Below are 19409 nucleotides of genomic sequence, written 5' to 3' on the forward strand. Positions count from 1 at the left end.
GAAGTCGCCCAAAGAGGCCACGAAGGATTTACTACGTTAGGATACTGACGTCTTTCTTCTGATCCTGGCCATGCAGGATATTAACCATTTACAACTCAAATTTAGACTTTTAAATCTGAACTCAAACTTACACAAGAAGCTATTTGTAGTTGTGACGCATTAATCTCAGTTTTTGAGTTAAAAATCTAATTTAAAATAAGAATCATTATCTGTGTTAACTGGCAGAACGCTGAGTGAAAGCTTCTCTGTTTCTGCTGTAATATAAACACCTTTAGAGGTTTTTTTGTATTTAAGAGCAGATTTTTCCTGATATCAGGTTTCTATCTGCCGCGAACCACAACATGACGAATGCGTCGTCCTTCACCGTCGTCTTTCTGTCGTTTCTCCGGCGCATTCATCATCTCCTGAAGAGGCGTTTTATCGTCTGATCAGCGCAAATAAACGGAGACGTTGTGTTTATCAGCAGCAGACGGATCAGGTTCTGAATAGACACCCAGAGTTTGTTCTCCTCCTGAAGGTCAGAGAAGAACAGAACCCGAGTTTATGAGAGAAAACACAAATGGACTCGACAACCAAGAAAAACACAAACTGATTTTAAAAAAAGAACAATTGACTTGAAAATGAAGAAAATATAAACAGACTCAAAAATAACAAAGAAAACACAAACTGACTCAACGAAGACAAGCATGTGTTTACTCAAAAGCAGAAAACCAACCAACAACCCAACAACAACAAAAAGAAAACAACAAGGAAGACAAACAAACTGACTACACAACAACAACAACAACAACAACAACCCGTCCAATCACAAACTAATCCTCCTCGCTCCTCCTCCAGGTCCGTCCCCCCTCAGGGCGATCCACTGCTTCCCTCTCTCCTCGTCCTCCCTCTCCTGCTCCTGGTCGCCTCCTCACGCCGACTTCGACTCCTACGAGGTCGAGTGCCGTCGCCACGACGACGGGGAGCTGACCTCGGCGCTGAGGCTCGCGGGCGGCGTCACCGCGGTAACGCTGGACCGCCTGGAGGCGTACAGGAAATACTCAGTGACGGTCAGGGTGTCGTCGGCCGGACAGACGAGCCCGCCGGCGACGCACACGACCGTCACCATGATTGACCGTAAGAACACATTCACACAACTTTACACAACTTTACACAGCTTTACACAACACACCCTGAACTACACACTAGACCGGCTCCAACAGGTCCTCGTTGTCCTGAAGCGTCCCAGTAAGTTTAAACCCATGTTAGTCCCCACATAGATGCACACGCTAGTTTAAGTCTTAACCCTTAATCGGGCAAGAATCCATATATGGTAACTTCCTGTAAAAATGGCAGGGGGCAGAATCACATGACTTCATCCAACCAATCAACGGAGGTCAGGCTACATCACAACACAGCCTCTATGGCTTCTGACCAATCACGAGTGACACAGAGGGATATTTGGTGTATTTTTTACAATAGTTTTTCCACATAATATTTAATTTTATTTAGTTTTTTTACCCTTGAGGGCGAGGAACCGTATATAGTAGCTGCTTTGACTTTGATTTGCAGCCGAAAAAAGTCCTCTCACATCCACCAATAACAGTCTAGGTGGACATTTCTAACGTCCAAGTATTCCAAAGAGTTAAACACTGAACCAGCTCTTTTCCCAAACGTCCCCCAAAGTCCTAAACTCCCATCAGTCCCCACATAGACACACAGACAGACACACAGACACACTCTCCCCGCTCAGGTGAAGCCGTGCAGTCAGCTGTTTAAATAAAGTTCTGTTTAAATAGGACTCCTCACCAGGGACGCCCAGAGGAGCAGAGAGCAGCAGGATTAGTTTGATTCATAAATCTGTCCTCAGCAGCAGCAGCACTCGTTTCTAACTTCTCATTTACCCAACTTCATTTTAAAGGAACACTTCAGTTATTCTATATTTATTTGACTGATAACAAATCCCATTAAAAGCTGAGTGTTCCCTTCAGAGGGCAGTGAAATGACGGCTCACCTCTCTGAGTGTGACGTCCTCCCACTGTGCTGCTGAACTGGTCACAAGTTTGATGATGTTTTGCCTCCAACAGAAATCTATTTGTCCTCATGTCGGTTGTTTACCGAGACGATCACACGGTCTGAAAATGAATTCACTGGAAATAATCACCTCTTATATTATGTTTCCCTCTAAAGCTCCACTCAGTTAGAAGTTTCCCTGTAACTGGGCCACAGCCGGCGCAGCTACGATGAAAAAACAAATGACACAGGAACTTTTTTAGTGCGTGTTCACGACGGCAAACGGAGACTGTAAATAACACACTCTGTCTCCTCATCTTTGACGTGTCACTTTATTATTATTTTTTTTATCTTCGTCCTTTTGGAGGAAGTCACCGTGACCCAAAAGTCTGAAAACTTTCCTTTCTTTGTTCACGTCCGTGTCTTCCACCCTCTGCCGGCTCGCGTTGCGTTATAAATCATCCTGACACAAGTAGACTGGAAAGTGGAAAAGACAAAGAAAAAAAAAACAAACCGCGATGACACAGGAAAATCCCCGAGAAAGCTTCTTTTTCTTTAATAGGTGACAGTTCAGCTGAAAGAGAAAAGAAATGATGAAAAGAGACGAAGAGTCTCTGATGTCTGGACGGATACGGAAACTTATTCATGCAGAGGAAAAGAAAAGTTTAATAATATTTACACTCAAGTCATAATGTTCACTTTTACCTGCTCAGAGCAAAACAGTCTGTTGTAATGTTTAAAGTTTTTTTTGTGAAAGTAAGAAAAAATTCTAACTTTTTTTTTTTATATCATAAAATTATGTATACTTTAATTAGAAAATCAAAATCAGACGTACCAATTAAAAATAAAGACCAAATTATAGGATACTGTGGCAAAGTTTTTGGATGTCATGAGTTTTGTTAAGACTTTCTTGTAATGTCACAATTTTAAAATAATGAATTAATTATGAGAAAGTGTTTAAAGCATTTTGTAAACTACAAGTTGGTAAGTAATTGTGTTTACTTTTGTCATAATGTCATAATTTAAAATAATATAACTATGAGATGGCAAATTAGGACTTAAAGACAAATGCCTATTTATTATAATTTAAATTATACATAAACTGAGATTTACTGTCTTAAGTTAGTGATTTTAAAAAATAACTTTAAAATTTTTTAAAACTTTAAAAACTTTATTTGCATGTGTTTTGATTGACAGGCTGTTTAACCAATCGTGTTGCTTCCAGGTCCTCCCGTCCCGCCTTCCAGCGTCCGTGTCAGCGAGAGGTCATCGAAGGTCACGTCGTCCTCCATCTTGTTCCGCTTCAACTGCTCCTGGTTCAGCGACGCCAACGGAGCCGTGCGGTACTTCGCCGTGATCGTGGCCGAGTCCGACGGTACAAACTCAGAACAAACTCACGTTTCTGAACCTGAATCTATCGCAGTGTTTTTAACCTGGACGACGATCCAGACAAACCTCAAACTTCGAAGCTCCGGCGCTAATGAGACACGCCTCTGTCGTTTGTCCTCTGACAGCCAATGAGATGCTGCAGCCGGAGCAGCGCCACCCTCTGCCCTCCTACCGCGACTACATCAGCAACTCGTCCGTCAGAGCCTACCAGACCGACTACTTCACCAGCCGATGCCCGCAGGACGCCGAGACCTCCGCTGGACAGGTAGCAACAGAAACACTACCAAAAAAAGAAAGTTTTTGATATCTACAAATCTGCAGATCAGTCCTCAACTGAGAAAAAGAATCATTTAAATGGTATTTAACTGAGTAATTAAATGGTTGTTTGATCTTTATTAGTGTTTTACATGTAGTTTTGTTAAAGCATAACAATCCCTCATAATTAAATGTGTACATGAACAAAACAAAACAACAGCCTGGTGTGTCGGGAAAACAAATCTAATGAAAATGTCATGAAAGTTTCACACATTTAATTTCTAATAATAAAAATTATTAAAATACACTTAATAAGACAAAATAGAAATTCAGGAATGTAGAACTTGGACCACCTGGAGGCGTTCAGGAAGTCCACGGTGACGGTCTGGGTGTCGTCAGCCAGACAGACAAGTCCGACACACACGACCGTCAGAACACATTCACACAACTTTACACAACTTTACACAACTTTACACAACACACCCTGAACTGAACACTAGACCGGCTCCACCAGGTCCTCGTTGTCCTGAAGCGTCCCAGTAGGTTTAAACTCATGCTGGTCCCCACATAGATGCACCAGTTAGTACTGGGTAGAACAACAACAACAATAAATAACATTTTTCCACTCAAACAAATAAAAATGTGTGCGTACTTGTGTCCAATCAACACCTGACCAGGTGGTGGAGGTGAACCTGGGGGCGGGATCAGACCGGCTGGGCGGGGCCTGCGACCATTACCATGACGATGACCTCTACCTGAGCGACAGCTACGGCGGCTTCTGTGACGGGCCGCTGAAAGCCAAAACGTCCTACAGGTAAGAAACCCGACGCTGCTGCAGCATCGCTCAGGTGTAGTGACGAGGATCTGACCACCAGGTGTGTGTGCTGTTGTGTATGTGTGTGTTGTTGTGTTGTTGTGCAGGCTGAGCGTTCGAGCCTTCACCAGACTGTTTGACGAAAACCACAGAGAGTTTTCTCAGCCTCTGTTCAGTGACACCTACCTGTCCTCGCCGCTCAGGACCCACGCCGGTAAGAACCGACCAGAGTCCGAATGTTTTATAAAACTTTTCCTGTTCAGTTGAAAGTATAACAACTCCAAACTCTCCCAGATTTATAGTTTAAAAGTGTCATTTGACAAAGAAAACAACAAATAATCTTTTTGAAAACACAGAAATCTGCAAATATTTGTCAGATTTTTCAGTTTTTGTTAAAGAATGACTCCATTTATTTATAGTTTATCACTGTAGTTGGTTATTTTTCTGTCAGCTGACAAACTGATTAATCAACTAATTCAGTCACTTAAAGGCCCATAACCTAAATCTGACATTATTCCAACTTAAATTTACTCTGAACTCTCCCAAACCTCAACTAACTAAACTCACCCAAACCTAAACCCAACTTAAACCCGTTAACCCGACTTGAACCAAACATTATCTTACGCTAACGTCAACCTAACTTTTATTTAAACCAAGTTACAATCGCTTTAGAGAACACTAATATAACATTAATCGAAGCCTAACTTACTCAAACTTCACTCTAATCTGAATCTCAATTTAAAACTAAACTTAACGTAATTAAATTTTGAACTCAATTTGCCCTTAACCCAGATTTACTTTAATCTCACAAAAATCTTAATTTAATCTTCACTGAATTTGAATCTTAACTTAAATTTATCTTCACCTCAGTCTAACTTACTTAACCTTCCACTAACCTTAAACATACTAACCTCACAATTTAAAACTAAACTTAATTAAATTGTAAATTTAATTGTTTCTCTAAAATGAATCGACATCGTGGCTTCTTGCTATTCGTCCTTAAAGACAACGTGACCCTCCATACCGTACCTCGCTAACTTCCACCTGTGTGCTGTTGTGCTGCAGAGCCTCTAGGTGGCGTCGTGGAGGGTCTGAGCGCTGGTATGTTCCTCATCGGGATGATGGTGGCCATCGTCTCCCTGCTGGTCTACAGACAGAGGCTACGCAAAGTGTGAGTAACGTATTTATACTCGTCATGTGTTTAGCTAACCTGCTGTAGAGTCCTGCAGTTACGACTAGAAGGTCTGGATGATGGAGAGTCTGGTACATGGACTGGTCCTTACAGCTCATGTGGACTGTTGGAAACTCGGTTAAATGCTGATAGTTGTTCTCATAGTTTAGTCGTAGCAGCTTGAGTTCCTTGAAGACGTTCCACCTCCATCCAAGAGGCTTCATCAGGTCTGACTGACTGGTTGGGAGTTCCAGATATCCTGAAGGAACCATCTACGTCCAACTGGAAAGACCATCCCTCTAGAGGTGGAGGTCTGAGGCATCACCTCTCACCTGTTTACAGTCCTCAGATCTCTCCCCAGGAAGATGAACCCACATCCACACCGAGCCACAAAGACCCTAACGAACCCCACTGTGTCAGGGGGAGCACTAACGACTCACATAACGAGGGGGAGGAGCAACAAACCCCCAATTAAAACTCAGGTGTTAATGTCTCCTTCAGGATCTCAGTATCTGGAACTCCCAACTAGTCAGTCAGAGCTGATGAAGCCTCTTGGATGAAGGTGGAACGTCTTCAAGGAACTCAAGTCCACTTGATGAATCTACCAGAAGAACCAGGACCTGGAGGACTGAGAACCTCCACAGACATGCAGAAAACGTGACTCGACCTTTAAGGACTCGACTGCTCTGATCTGTAAAGCTAGCTTTGAGTCTGCACTTTCGTTTGGCGCCACATCAGCAAAATGAGCTCCACAAAATGTCACGTCGGTTCCTCGCGGTCGCTTAATCGCGGTCGCGTAAAGCTAATTTATGGAGCTAATTACTTGTATTTTGTAAACACATTAATTAGCGCCGGGTTAACTGTTCTAATTTGTTCATTATGAAGTGAACTCTCTGGGCTGTGCAGGGCCGTGCAGGAGAACCCGGTGGTGAGGATGAGCATGTGGAAGGAGGTCCCGGCGTCGGGGATGTACGTCGGCGTCCGGAGGTGAGTGCGACCCGTAAACCCGGAGACGTTTAGTTTCCAACACGCGGCCGAGTGAATTACGAGCTCCAGCGAGGCCTCGTGTTTCAGCGCCGCGGCCGTTAATCAGACGGGCGTGTTTGTGTTTGCAGCTCGTTAGCCGGCAGCTCAGGAGACACTAATCATCCTGAAGCTTTTAGCTGCTGACGTAGCGTCACATTAGATATAGAGGCTCCTCCACGGTGGACACCAGGACGGATCGTCAGCTTCATGTTATAATTAATTAATAAAACAGCAATCAGTCGATAAAACGACAAACAAACTGCATCAACAGATAGTTGTAACGTTCATCAGCTGACCTCCAGGTGTTCCTCGTTCTCTGAGAGGCCTAATTAACCCTGAGTGTCGTTTATTTATGAGGCTCGTCCTGTTTTTATTACGTCATTATTTAACATAAACGAGCTCAGATGACTGGATTGTTCTGCAGCTTGGATCCACGACCCGGAAGAACCTGCAGAACCATCTGAGAACAACAATAAAGACTCGTCTGCATCGTTTAGGGTTTTAATTTAATCTTAATTAACTCCCAGCTGCTGTTCTTTTAGTTGATTCATTAGTTTGTTTGTTTGTTTTTTAATTTAAATGTTTTTTAATTAACAAATGTTTTCATTATTTCACTTCATTGTGAACCAGGTTTCTTATTTCTGCTCCTTCAGTCGTCCTCAGATTTATTCATCTCGTCCCGTTAACGAAGGAAAAACAAACAAACAAACAAACAAACTACTGACAAAAGTATTAATAAATAAAAATTTAATTAAAATCAGGACGTTGATTTTGGATGATGGTTCAACAAATATTTATATAAAAAATAAAATAAAAATAAAAAATACTTCTGACAGGTTTTCTGACCCACTGCTCATCAGCCAAGGCCTCTCATTGGTCCAGGAAAGTTTTTTATTTTTTATTTTTTTACATTATTCTTTTCAACCACAATTCAAAAGCAACGTCTTAAATTATAATTTCGCACATTTTTATTTATTATTACTGTTTCCAGTTTCTAGTTATTTGAGGGACTTTTTTGAGTTTTGTCTTATTTAATGGTCGACTGAACAACTTTTATTAGTTATACTGTAAGCGAGGCGTCCACTCTTTAGTTTACTTTGAGTTTAAATAAACCTTAAATAAAAGAACAAATGAATAAATGAATAATTCACACACGTAGTTTATTGTTACAGTTAAACTGATGTATATCTAGCCTACAGCGTGAACATTAATCTGTTTCTGTTTCCTCCTGCAGCAACCGTCGTGTCACCAGGTCAGACTTCTGCTTTTATTTTTAATATAAATGTTGAATTATGAAGTTTGTTAACGTGCAGGAGAACTTATATTCTCCGTCTGTCTGCTCAGTCCCATCAAAGCGTGTCACTTCGAGTCCCACCTGTCCAAGCTGCAGGCCGACTCCAACTACCTGCTGTCAGAGGAGTTCGAGGTAAATTCATCACATTTAGTTTAAACATGAGAATATGGAAAAAAAACTCAGTGAACATTCGTACTGATCAGCTATAAATACATTCAGATGTCTTCAAATAAACAAAAAACTGAGTTTACCGTCATGTTTGACAACAATTATAATTATATTTTATTAGTTTTTTATATCTGTAATTAAAATAATTCACATTTCAGCAGAAATAATTATTTTATTTAAATGTTTATTGTCGTTATTTTATTCCGTATATTAGGATAAATGGTTTCCAGGATTCATTCTTTAATGGAGCTTTTTCATTTCAGCTGCTCGACTCTGAAGGTTTTTTCTCGTTTCCTCCCGTTATGTGACAGTAAAGTTTACTTTGAGTTTGAAGCTGTTGGTCGGACGTCTCCGCTGTTTCCTACAGGATTTAAAAGCAGCTTCATAGAAAGTTTTTAAGGAGTCGGATCCACTAATCGCTGTAACTGATCTCGTCTGCAGGACCTGAAGGACGTCGGACGCAACCAGACGATGGACGTGGCCCGACTGCCCGAGAACCGAGGGAAGAACCGCTACAACAACATCCTGCCCTGTGAGTCTAATCATTAATAATTAATAATAATTAAGCTGCAGGACTTCTGGAGGTTTCGTCGCTTTAACGCTCGCTGCAACGAAGAAGTCAGAAGATAACAGGATGATAATTTATTGGGAAAACTCTGCGATCGAGTCGCTGTGTGAGGGAATAAAAAAAAGAAATGATTATAACGACGTCGTTAGGAGCTTTAATTAACTGCTGTTTCCATGGAGACGGCGATGCACCGAGGGCTGCTAAAAATATTAATAACTAAAGACGAAGGTTTGTTCTGCAGCAGGAACTAAAACAGAGAAAAAGTGAACGTACAGGTTCTGGTGTTTGTTCTGCTGTTAGCGCCTCCTTCCTACAGTTACTCTTCATTTATTCCTCATTTCTTTCTTTTTATCTTTAGACTTTTCTGTATTTTTATTCCTTTAAATATTCAACCTGCTCACAGAATAGCAGCAGATCACAATTTAAATGAACCGTCTGAACCCAGAACGGGTTGAAAAGTCCTGATAGTTTGTTTTTCTTCTAAAAAAAATCATCAAAATAACCAAAAACTGTAAAATGATAATCAATCGATCCTTGAATGTGCTCGTCTATTTAAAACTGAACTAAATCTAAACTTGAAATCGGGATATTTCATCTAAATCCCTAAACCCAGATGTCTGGGTTGAAAAAAAAACAGTCAAAAATGAACCAAACGCACCAGATTTTTTAAAAGCTTCTTCTTTTCTCGGCACCACTGATTCTCCAACATGCATAATAATTCAGACGCTATTGGGCTGAACTGCAGGCAGTGTTCACAGAGAAGAGACGAGGATGGACAGAGAACTAAAACCCAAATAGTTCAATACCTGCTATATAAAAACATTTGTCCAGTGTTGGTAACACCTGAGGACACGTGGAGTAAAAGTCAGACGTGTTGATTCTATTTAAGAAAAAAAAAAAAGTTTCTGTCAAATAAATATCCATCCATCTTCTCCCACTTATCCGGAGTCGGGTCGCAGAGAAGTAAAGAGCAAAATAAATAATCAAAGAATTTCAACTTTTGTTTTTGTTTTTTTCTATTCCTGTGATTTGTGTCATTGTGCAGTCGTATTAAAATGTTAAAGGAGCAAAAACAACCAGAAAGTTTAAATTTACCGTCAGACAAGACGGTTAGGAATCTGGATGCACAGGGTGATTAGCATAAATTAGCATAAATTAGCATGAATTAGCATAAATTAGCATGAATTAGCATATTTACTTGAAAGGTGACTTCAAAGAGTTCCCAGTTTAATCAATAAACTGATTGTTTCAGTTTTGTTCGTGACATATTTGTCCTGCTGGCTTCAGAAAGAAAGAAAAACACGTCTTCATCGATCAGGTTTTCAACACAACATCGTTGGATCAACCAGACAAACTATCCAGACTCACACTGGTTCGGTTCTGATCCGTCCACAGCATTCATGACTCATGATGTTTATGACGTGACATGAGTCTGTTTTATTTCCTTCATTAGTTCTCGTTTTAATAAGTTTTCATGGCGGCTGCAGAGCGATGAAGCTGCTTACAGCCGCTCTGCTTCTGTCTGACTGTAAATGAAGTCATTAAGCGTCGGTCGCCTGTAGCCCAACAGAGGAATCTGATTTGTGACCGGAGGCGACGCCGTAATTAAGCGTCACACACAAGCTAACGGTGAAATGAATCACCGCCGTCGTGAGTCACAATCAACATTTTAATAAACATTCTCGCCTCAGAAAACCTGCTAAATGATGTGCCTTTAGAAAATGACAGATTCATTATTTTACAACAAATATTCACATTTTTAACCGTCAGACGGCGAATAAAGGCTTCTGGCTGCTGGAGAACGTTCACATGAAGGTAAAAGGAGCCTCAGAGGTAGTAGTTAGTGTTTAAACTAGAAGGAATCAGTTTGAAAAGACGATCTGATGATTCAGTTCGCTGACCGGGAACACCTTCAATAACTCTGTGTTTTATCTGGCTTCATGTTGGTGAATGAGGAGATCTGATGCTTGAACGACGGCCTGATTGGCAGAAAATACAAACGCACTGACTGATCGATTATTCTGTTTAGAAGAATCCCTGATTACAACTAAAGTAAAATAAATATCAGTAGGTGGAAACTCGTTAAGATGCTCCAACATCAACAAGTTCTGTCAAATATTTTTGGCTGAATTTTTTTTAGAATTTACTATATTTTCAACAAACATGTCTCACCTCTGAAGAAGTTTTGAGGGTTCAGACCTGAAATCACAGAATTTTTCCATTTTTATTGGACTTCACTCACATAAATGATCTCTGTGGCTGCTAACATGTTAGCATGTCAGTTTTCTAAAGCAGCCAGGAGGAGGTGGAGACCAAAGATGGAGCTAAAAGGGGGTAAACATGGGACTGCACTGGGTGGTAGAGCTTCTCTGTGGCTGTTCGATGAGCTAGCAGGTAGCTAACATGTTAGCATGTCAGTTTTCTAAAGCAGCCATGATTGTGATTAGGAGGAGGTGGAGACCAAAGATGGAGCTAAAAGGGGGTAAACATGGGACTGCACTGGGTGGTAGAGCTTCTCTGTGGCTGTTAGATGAGCTAGCAGGTAGCTAACATGTTAGCATGTCAACACACATCAGAATCAGTCCTTCACCTGGCGGGTTTTTAACTGCTCAGATATTTGCTAGATTTCCGGCGCACTGTGACGTAAAAGCATAAACAACACGACGGACTTTGTGTGTTGACAGGAAGTTAACAGAACCAAACGACGAGTCTGTTTGGGTTCATGGATGTTTTCTTTTGCAGACGACTCGACCAGAGTGAAGCTGTCCTACCTGGAGGACGACCCGTGCTCCGACTACATCAACGCCAGCTACATCCCGGTACGAACGCGACGCCGCACACGCCGAACACAGAGACGCTGGCTGACATGAACTAACACTTCTGTCCTGATCAGGGGAACAACTACCGGCGGGAGTACATCGCCACCCAGGGCCCGCTGCCCGGAACCAAAGACGACTTCTGGAGGATGGTGTGGGAGCACGGCGTCTACAACGTCGTCATGGTGACGCAGTGCGTGGAGAAGGGACGGGTAGGAAGCCGTAACGTTCAGAACCTCCTGATGATGCAGCTTTATGTATTAAACTTTGCTTTAAGAGAGAATCGATGTCTTCTGCCGTCGCTGTTCCGTCTCACAGTCAGAAATCATCAGATCGATGTTGTTACAACCTAATCATGTAAATTCAGCCTCTGAGGGCTTCACGCTCTCATTAAGGACAAACTCCCAAAACTCCTTCGACTGATGGTCGCTGATTAGTTTTCTGTTGATTGAAAACGAGATGAATCAGTTAAAACACCTGAAAACTTAAAGCATGCCCACTGAGGCCGCCACTGTTTTAATTATCAGTTAATGTGTTGATTATGTTTTTATTTGTTTACTTGTTAAAATGTCAGTTAAAGGTTACTGGAGATGATGAAAGCATTTATGATGTAAACTAAACTTTTACCTCTTTATTTAAATATAATGAACCAAAACATGGAACACAGACGTCCTGCCTATTATTTTGTGTTAATCAACTTTAACGTCTGTCTAATACGTGAACAGAGACGTTGGATGGAGGAGAATCTAATCAGATTATTGATTAGACGACATCTGAATAAAACAGCTAAAATGACAGTTTTTGTTTTTTTAATTATTCTTTTCAACCACAGTTCAAATCAACGTCTCATTTCACTAAATTATAATTTAGCAATTTTTTATTTATTATTACTTTTTCCAGTTTCTACTTATTTGAGGGACTGTTGTGAGTTTTGTCTTTTCTTTAACGGACGACCGTCCATCAGACTTTAAGACTCGACGTGTTCTGGTTCCACCCGTCAGACTCCAGCGGGTCAAACAGACCTGATCGAGTGTTGACCTGACTGAACGCTGTTTGCAGGTGAAGTGTGACCAGTACTGGCCTGCGGACAGAGAACCTCTGTACTACGGAGACCTGGTCATCCAGATGCTGTCCGAGTCCGTCCTGCCCGAGTGGACCATCCGAGAGTTCAAGATCACGTCGGTACGAGTCTCTGCTCCTCACAGCACCTCCTTCCTCCTCGTAGAGTTCAGAGATTTTATTAACGTCAACTTTACATAAAAAAACACTGAACATGTTGAGTTTTACACCGACAGCATCAAACCTGTAGCACCTCAGCTCATCTCCTATTGTAGAACATGTCAGGCAGCTGTACGGTATCGTTAGGACGACAGGAAGTTAACGTACCCGGAGTCATCATGTCCAACATTAGTGTCCATGGATCTGACCAACATGGAGGCTCCACTTACTGTTCACATGATTTCAGCCTCTACAAACTGCAAAAACCACAAATCTGTGTCGAGGTGTTGACGGACTATCGGCCACATGACTCTCATCCCTCCTCATAATAATAACAATAAAACTTATTTAGCTCTTTTCAAGACACAAAATACAACCTTCAGACTAAAAGAGACTCAGAACTGTTCATGTTTTTGGTCTCTTTGGGGTCATTTTGTGAGTTTTTGACTTTCAAACTAAACTAAGGTGAAGAAAAACCTCCATGACATCACGACTTAATGAATGTTTTGGGTGTTACTGTTGGTTTGTCACTCTTTGTTCGGTACCGTCCATCCAGTCAGACTTTATGTGGACTTAAAAACCCTCGTTAACACCGGGCCGTTACCCCTGACAGGAGAGCGGCTGCAGCTACCCGCGGGTGTTGCGTCACTTCCACTACACCGTGTGGCCCGACCACGGCGTCCCGGAGAGCACCCAGTCCCTGATCCAGTTTGTCCGGACGGTCCGGGACTACGTGGACCGATCGCCGAGCACCGGAGCCACCGTCGTGCACTGCAGGTAGGTACCGGTTCTGAAAGATTAGCAGCTTGGTTCAGTTGGTTTGGGTTCTGAGAGGTTCTGCTGTGTTTTTGTGTGTCAGCGCTGGAGTCGGCCGCACGGGAACGTTCATCGCTTTGGACCGGGTTCTGCAGCAGCTGGACTCCAAAGGAACCATCGACCTGTACGGCTGCGTGTTCGACCTCCGGCTGCACCGCCAGCACATGGTCCAGACCGAGGTACCGACCCGACCCGACCGCAGAGGGTCTAAAACACCAGGAAACACTAAAGTAGAGCTGAACAAGTGTTAATACTGGATAAACCAGAACTAAAAATGTTGATACTGGCCTGAAATGGGTTTAAAAGTCGTAAATGTTGGACTAAAGCAGAACTAAATCTGTTGCTGCTGCACTGAAACGGTTTAAAAGGAGTAAAATTGAACTAACGTAGACTTCAAACTGCTGATATTGGCTTAAAATGGGATTAAAAGTCGTGAATATTGGACTAAATTAGAGCTGAAACAGTTGATTTTGGGTAAAATCAGGTTTAAACCAGAAGTAAATGTTGGACTGAACTGTGTAAACATCAGTAGATTCTGGACGACCGTAGAACTGGAACAGATCATCGTTCTGAGGTCCAGAGCTCCTCATGTGAAGCATTAAATACCTGTGAACTGTGTTTCAGTGCCAGTACTCGTTCCTGCATCAGTGTGTCCGCGACGTCCTGAGAGCCAGGAAGCATCGCAGCGAGCAGGAAAACCCTCTGTACCCCATCTATGAGAACTTCAACCCCGAGTACTGCCGAGGTGAGAACAGAGAACAGAACCACACGGCTGATGTTCAGACTGTGGCGCATGTGGAGGCTGAAACTCTGTCCAGCTGGTTTCCTCTGCAGCAGCAGAACTAATCAATGCATCCAATCAGTTCATTAGTCAGTTACCTCGTTAGAAGAACTTACCTGGTAACAGCTCTGACCATCAATAGATTGCTTTTTAATATTGCTGCTCAAAGTTTCCTACATTTGAACATCAGTTGAGTATTTTCCAGTTTTTCATTCTTGATCACATCCAGTCACGTTAAACAAAACTTTAAATCCAAAACGTCTGACTCTGTTTGTGTTTCCTCAGATTTCATCTACACCGGACGCTGAAGACACGACACAAACGTCTCCGACTAGCTTCAGACAAAACAGAGAAAATCTACGAGTTAATAAAACGTCATCAGTTTTTACCTCAGAGGGGATTTAATGTCAACGGAGTCTCATCAGCACAACAGTTGTTTTTCTTTTTCATGTTGTTCTCGAGCAAATTTAAACTTTTTAAAGTGTTTTTTGAAAAAATTCCAAAAGGAAATGTGAATTAAGTTCTCCAGAGTGGCCAGGAGGTGGCGCTGTAGGCTGTAATAAAAGGAGTAGAAGAAGACAAACTAAACACGTCAGAAGAAAAACAAAACTTTGTAAAACTATGAGAGTAAATTAGAGAGAAACGTTTGGGAACTGTTCTCAGTGTGGAAAGTTGTAGTTACTCTGTAGCGCCAGCAGGTGGCGGCCATGTTTGACACTGGCGAAGAAAACAAAAGAAACGGCCGATCGAATGTGTTTCCATCTAACCTGAGGATTATTAACGCTTTAGAAAAAGTCCAAAACCCTCAAACACGTGAAATTGAAAACGTTTTCTTTAATTTTTTTTGTTGTTATCGACTGTTTTTAACGCGACACTTTAAAAAGTTGTGGTTAAAAGTAGTTTTATTAGAAACCGTTTTCACCGTTAGAGTCTAAATCCCAGCACCGAAAGCAGCTAGCGTCTGTTAAAAATAACCCCCACGTAGCGTTTTAACAACTTAACTTCACATCGTGAACAACTTTAACATGTTTACTGACAAAAAGTGCGAATAAATAATCGTTCCAGTAAAAATCCTGATTAACTTTTTATCCCCGTTCTTCACATTTGGTCTGAATCTGAAAACCTTTAGTTAAACTCGGTAGAAGCGAGGGCTGATCTCAGGTGTTCAGGTGTTCTCTAGTCCACAGGTGAGTGATGGCAGATCTATTTTTCTACCTTCCATTACTACTGTCTGCTCTCACTCACTGCTCCATATAAGCTCGTTATTTAAAACCAACCTACACGTATTGCTGTATGTAAATATTGGTGTCATGCTCTGTTTTTATATATGATCGTAACGTATCTGTCCGTCAGGTTTGTGTCGTGTTCCTCGTGTATGAAGCTGCAGATCGAGCTGCTGCCTTCAGACTTTAACTTCCTGCCTCATGATAGCTTCGTTATAAAGAATAAACTTGCACAGATGTACTCATTAAGTTCTTAATTAAGCCTCTAAGCTTCTCAGATTAAAGTCTGAATACAACACAGGAACCGTTTTGGTTTTAAAATCCGTCACAAATTGGAATTCACCTGAAAAATAAAATAAAATAAAATAAAATAAAATAAAATTAGACGTTTTTGTGTCTAAAGAAAAAAAAATCTGATCTTGTATAATTTTAAAATTTTAAAATTCAAGAAAAATCCCATTTGTCATCAGAAATGATGGAATATAATTTGAATCACCTGCTGGAGGATTTGATGTTTTGTTTTTTTAAGATGTATTTTTTCATTTATTTTAAATAGTATAATTATTAAGAACACAGGGTTGGGTTAAATATCCAGTATTATGATATAACACTGATAAGAATACGTCTGACTCGTGATTATAAGCTGATCAAATCAGTGATTAAAGGTGTTCACTGCACATAGGACCTGATTATTTCTATATCGTTTGCATACGTTGTGACATATTCTGGATGTAATGTTTGATTCGTCAGACTGATTTCAGTCACGTCTGTTTTTATAACTCGCTGTGACGTCGCTGTAAACTGGATTATAGAGCGCAAATTAAAAATATCTTCCAAAGTGTGTTTGGGTTTCAGTTTTTGTCCGAGTGGAGCAAAAAGTCAAATTCTAACGAGTCGTGCGAGTCGTTTTATAACCGAACATATGACAGCAGGTCAGAGGACTCGTGCTTTGACAAGTCATATAACAGATAGAAGGTCATATTATGTCATAACAAGTCATCTCATAACAGGTCAGATGATAAAGTGTCATATGTCTGTGGAGGTTCTCAGTCCTCCAGGTTCTGGTTATTCTGGAAGATTAGTCGTAGCAACTGGACCTGCTTGAGTTCCTTGAAGACGTTCCACCTTCATCCAAGAGGCTTCATCAGATCTGACTGACTAGTTGGGAGTTCCACATACTGATGTCCTGAAGGAGACGTTAACACCTGAGTTTTAATTGGAGGTTTGTTGCTCCTCCCCCTCGTTAGTGCTCCCCCTGCCACAATGGGGTTCGTTAGGGTCTTTGTGGCTCGGTGTGGATGTGGGTTCATCTTCCTGGGGAGAGATCTTAGGACTGTAAACAGGTGAGAGGTGATGCCTCAGACCTCCACCTCTGGAGGGATGGTCTTTCCAGTTTGGTCTGGTTTGGTTTGGTCAGTCTTCAGGGAACTCAAGGAAGTCCAGTTGCTATGATTAATCTATGAGAATTTTAACTACTCATGTGGGCTGAACAGTTCCACCAGAAGAAACCACCAAGTCTTAAAATCCTGCTACTGCATCAGAATCCCTTTCATGTACATATTTAGGGTCCGAGGACTCTAATAAAACTCCTCAAAGTTCAGACTCACAGAACGACTCAGAGGAAAAAAGCTTCTTCATTATTTTTTCATGTGGTCTGACAAACTGATTTCCATATTGATCTGGGGCAGAGAGAGGCTGCAGCAGAACTGGGTTAGCCCACATACAGCAGCCATCGGGGGGCTGGGAGCCGAGGCCAGGAGCCCGTCAGAACCAGAGTCCCGGTGGACCCAACATCCAGCTCGGCTCAGACCTGCTGCAAACTTAGAAACCGTCCCAGGACCCGGAGGACCCAACACGAGTCCAGCCGGCCAGGAGCCGCCGTCACGGCAACACAAACAAACAAACACAAACAAACAAACAAACAGAAAGCAGACGGGTTCAGCATCGATTCATGTGTCAGCTTCTTAAATGTGAATGTTTTTTAATGACTTTGCTCCTCAGTGAGAACAAACTGGATAACTTTGGACGTTTGTCATCCTGGGCTTCATGTGAACGTGTCATCTGCATATATTCAGGATTAAATCGGGTCTCTTTGTTCTGTTCATGGCCTTTACTTCACAGATGCTGCACTGAAGACATTTATTATTAACAACAAACCAGCAGCAGCTCTTATAAACGTCTGCAGCTCGTGAGCTGCTGATGAATCCAGCAGACTTTGGTTTTAAGTCGTGCTCCTGATCTTCTCTGCTTTCTGCTCTGAACTCTGCCGGGAGGCGCTGATGTATGGACGCTTTCTGCTGATCCGGCTGCTGGTTCTGTATTTATGGGCGGCGTGTCGGAGCAGCAGAGGTGTTAAACGGCCACAGAGGACCGAGAGTCGGCAGCTTTTTAATCCGGCCGCTCTGATGAGTCCGTGGAAGTGAGAAGCTCCAAGGACGCCGAGAAATTAGCCCGAAACAAAGAGCTGCTCTGAGCCCAGGAGGCAGAACGCTGGTCAGTAAATAAGGTTTAGAAACGCTAATCGTCAGCTGGAAGTCATCAGTCAGCATCCGTTGGTCTGCTGTTTAGAACAGAAAACTTCTTGGAGTTCAAAGTTGTGAAGCTTTTTAGCTGCACTGACCAAAAATATTCAGTTTACTGCCACAGAGGAGGAAAAAAACAGAAAATATTCACATTTAAGCTGAAAAAAACCTCCCAAACCAACAAATCAGTTTCCAGATAGTTGATGATTAACTTATTTGACATTTAATCAACTAATCGTTGCGTTTCTAAGTTTAAACATCTGATAAAACACTTGAAGCTGCACTAGTCTGTGGCCGCCTCGTAATTGTTCTTTTTTACGCATCTAAACAGCTTCTTGTTGAATAAAACCCAAACGAATCCCTTAAACTACATTTAATTAATTTGAAAAGTGCTTATAAATAAAGTCAGATGGATAAATACTGGAGCTGCAATGATTAATCAGTTAGTCATCAAATGTTAAATAAACTTTTTGATAATCGGTTTAAGTCACATTAAAGGAGTTCGGTAGAAAATAAAACTTATTTTAACTTTGCAATTAAACATAATTAATTAACGATTTACGGACATTTTACTGATGTTTGCTCTTTAAGAACTGCATTTAAATCAGTGAAATTAGAATTATTTCACAGATTTTAGCTGTTTGAGAGGTTTATATGTGAGTTTGCAGATTTTCCCAGACAATAACTACCAACATCATTCATACAAAAACCCAATAAAATAAACATTTCTGTACTAAAAGGGATGTTTTTTTTATAAATTATTCTGACAGATTTCATATATTTACATCATGTTTGTGTGACTCTGAGGTGATAATCTGTGAACTTCCTGATATTTTAAAGCTGGTTCCAGATTAATACGTTAGATTTTTATGTTTATTGACGTTATTTTTCACCAAATTACAATAAAAATAAACCAATAAAACCGCAGAATAAACATATTTTTCCTTCTTGTTGCCAGAGTTTTAGTTTTTAATGATTATTTTCTGCAGCGTCTCTAAGAGTCGTTGAATATTCATTGATCGCTATCAGTCCGATCGGCTCCATTCATCGCCTCCGTCTGAAGGTTTATGAATGAAAGATAAAGGAGGCGATGAAAGGAAGCTGCTCTTCCTCCTCGTCGCTCTTTGTTCTCATCACCTCGGCTGATTTAATCAAACCGTCCTTCCTTGATTTTAAAATGTTCTATATTTCAATTTAAAGGTCTTTTATTGTGAAAATCTGTTCTCATTGTGTTTCGTTTTAAACTCTGAGGCGTAAAATAAAAGCTGTTTAGATTTCCAGATGTTTTCTTCTGTGTCTCCGTCCGTCAGGATTGTTCTGTTAAACATCAGAACCACAAACAAACCAGACTTTTTT

The 19409-nt window shown here is 41.3% G+C and overlaps 1 protein-coding gene across 1 annotated transcript in view; it reads left to right on the plus strand.

Moving 5' to 3' along the window:
* Positions 1–16372, plus strand: part of ptprb (protein tyrosine phosphatase receptor type b) — a 40529-nt gene extending 24157 nt beyond the window's left edge. The window contains exons 24-40 of the mRNA XM_008297031.1: positions 838–1116; positions 3218–3367; positions 3507–3646; positions 4314–4450; positions 4558–4664; positions 5516–5621; positions 6528–6608; positions 7882–7899; positions 7992–8073; positions 8551–8641; positions 11420–11496; positions 11571–11705; positions 12553–12675; positions 13325–13488; positions 13571–13706; positions 14152–14272; positions 14594–16372. Of these exons, the coding sequence (XP_008295253.1) occupies positions 838–1116; positions 3218–3367; positions 3507–3646; positions 4314–4450; positions 4558–4664; positions 5516–5621; positions 6528–6608; positions 7882–7899; positions 7992–8073; positions 8551–8641; positions 11420–11496; positions 11571–11705; positions 12553–12675; positions 13325–13488; positions 13571–13706; positions 14152–14272; positions 14594–14616 (1970 nt within the window). The 3' untranslated portion in view covers positions 14617–16372. The remainder of the gene's footprint in view (positions 1–837; positions 1117–3217; positions 3368–3506; positions 3647–4313; positions 4451–4557; positions 4665–5515; positions 5622–6527; positions 6609–7881; positions 7900–7991; positions 8074–8550; positions 8642–11419; positions 11497–11570; positions 11706–12552; positions 12676–13324; positions 13489–13570; positions 13707–14151; positions 14273–14593) is intronic.
* Positions 16373–19409: the final 3037 nt, after the last annotated feature.

The sequence above is a fragment of the Stegastes partitus genome, unplaced genomic scaffold (genome assembly GCF_000690725.1).
Source record: "Stegastes partitus isolate 25-593 unplaced genomic scaffold, Stegastes_partitus-1.0.2 Scaffold1179, whole genome shotgun sequence".
Taxonomy (NCBI): domain Eukaryota; kingdom Metazoa; phylum Chordata; class Actinopteri; family Pomacentridae; genus Stegastes; species Stegastes partitus.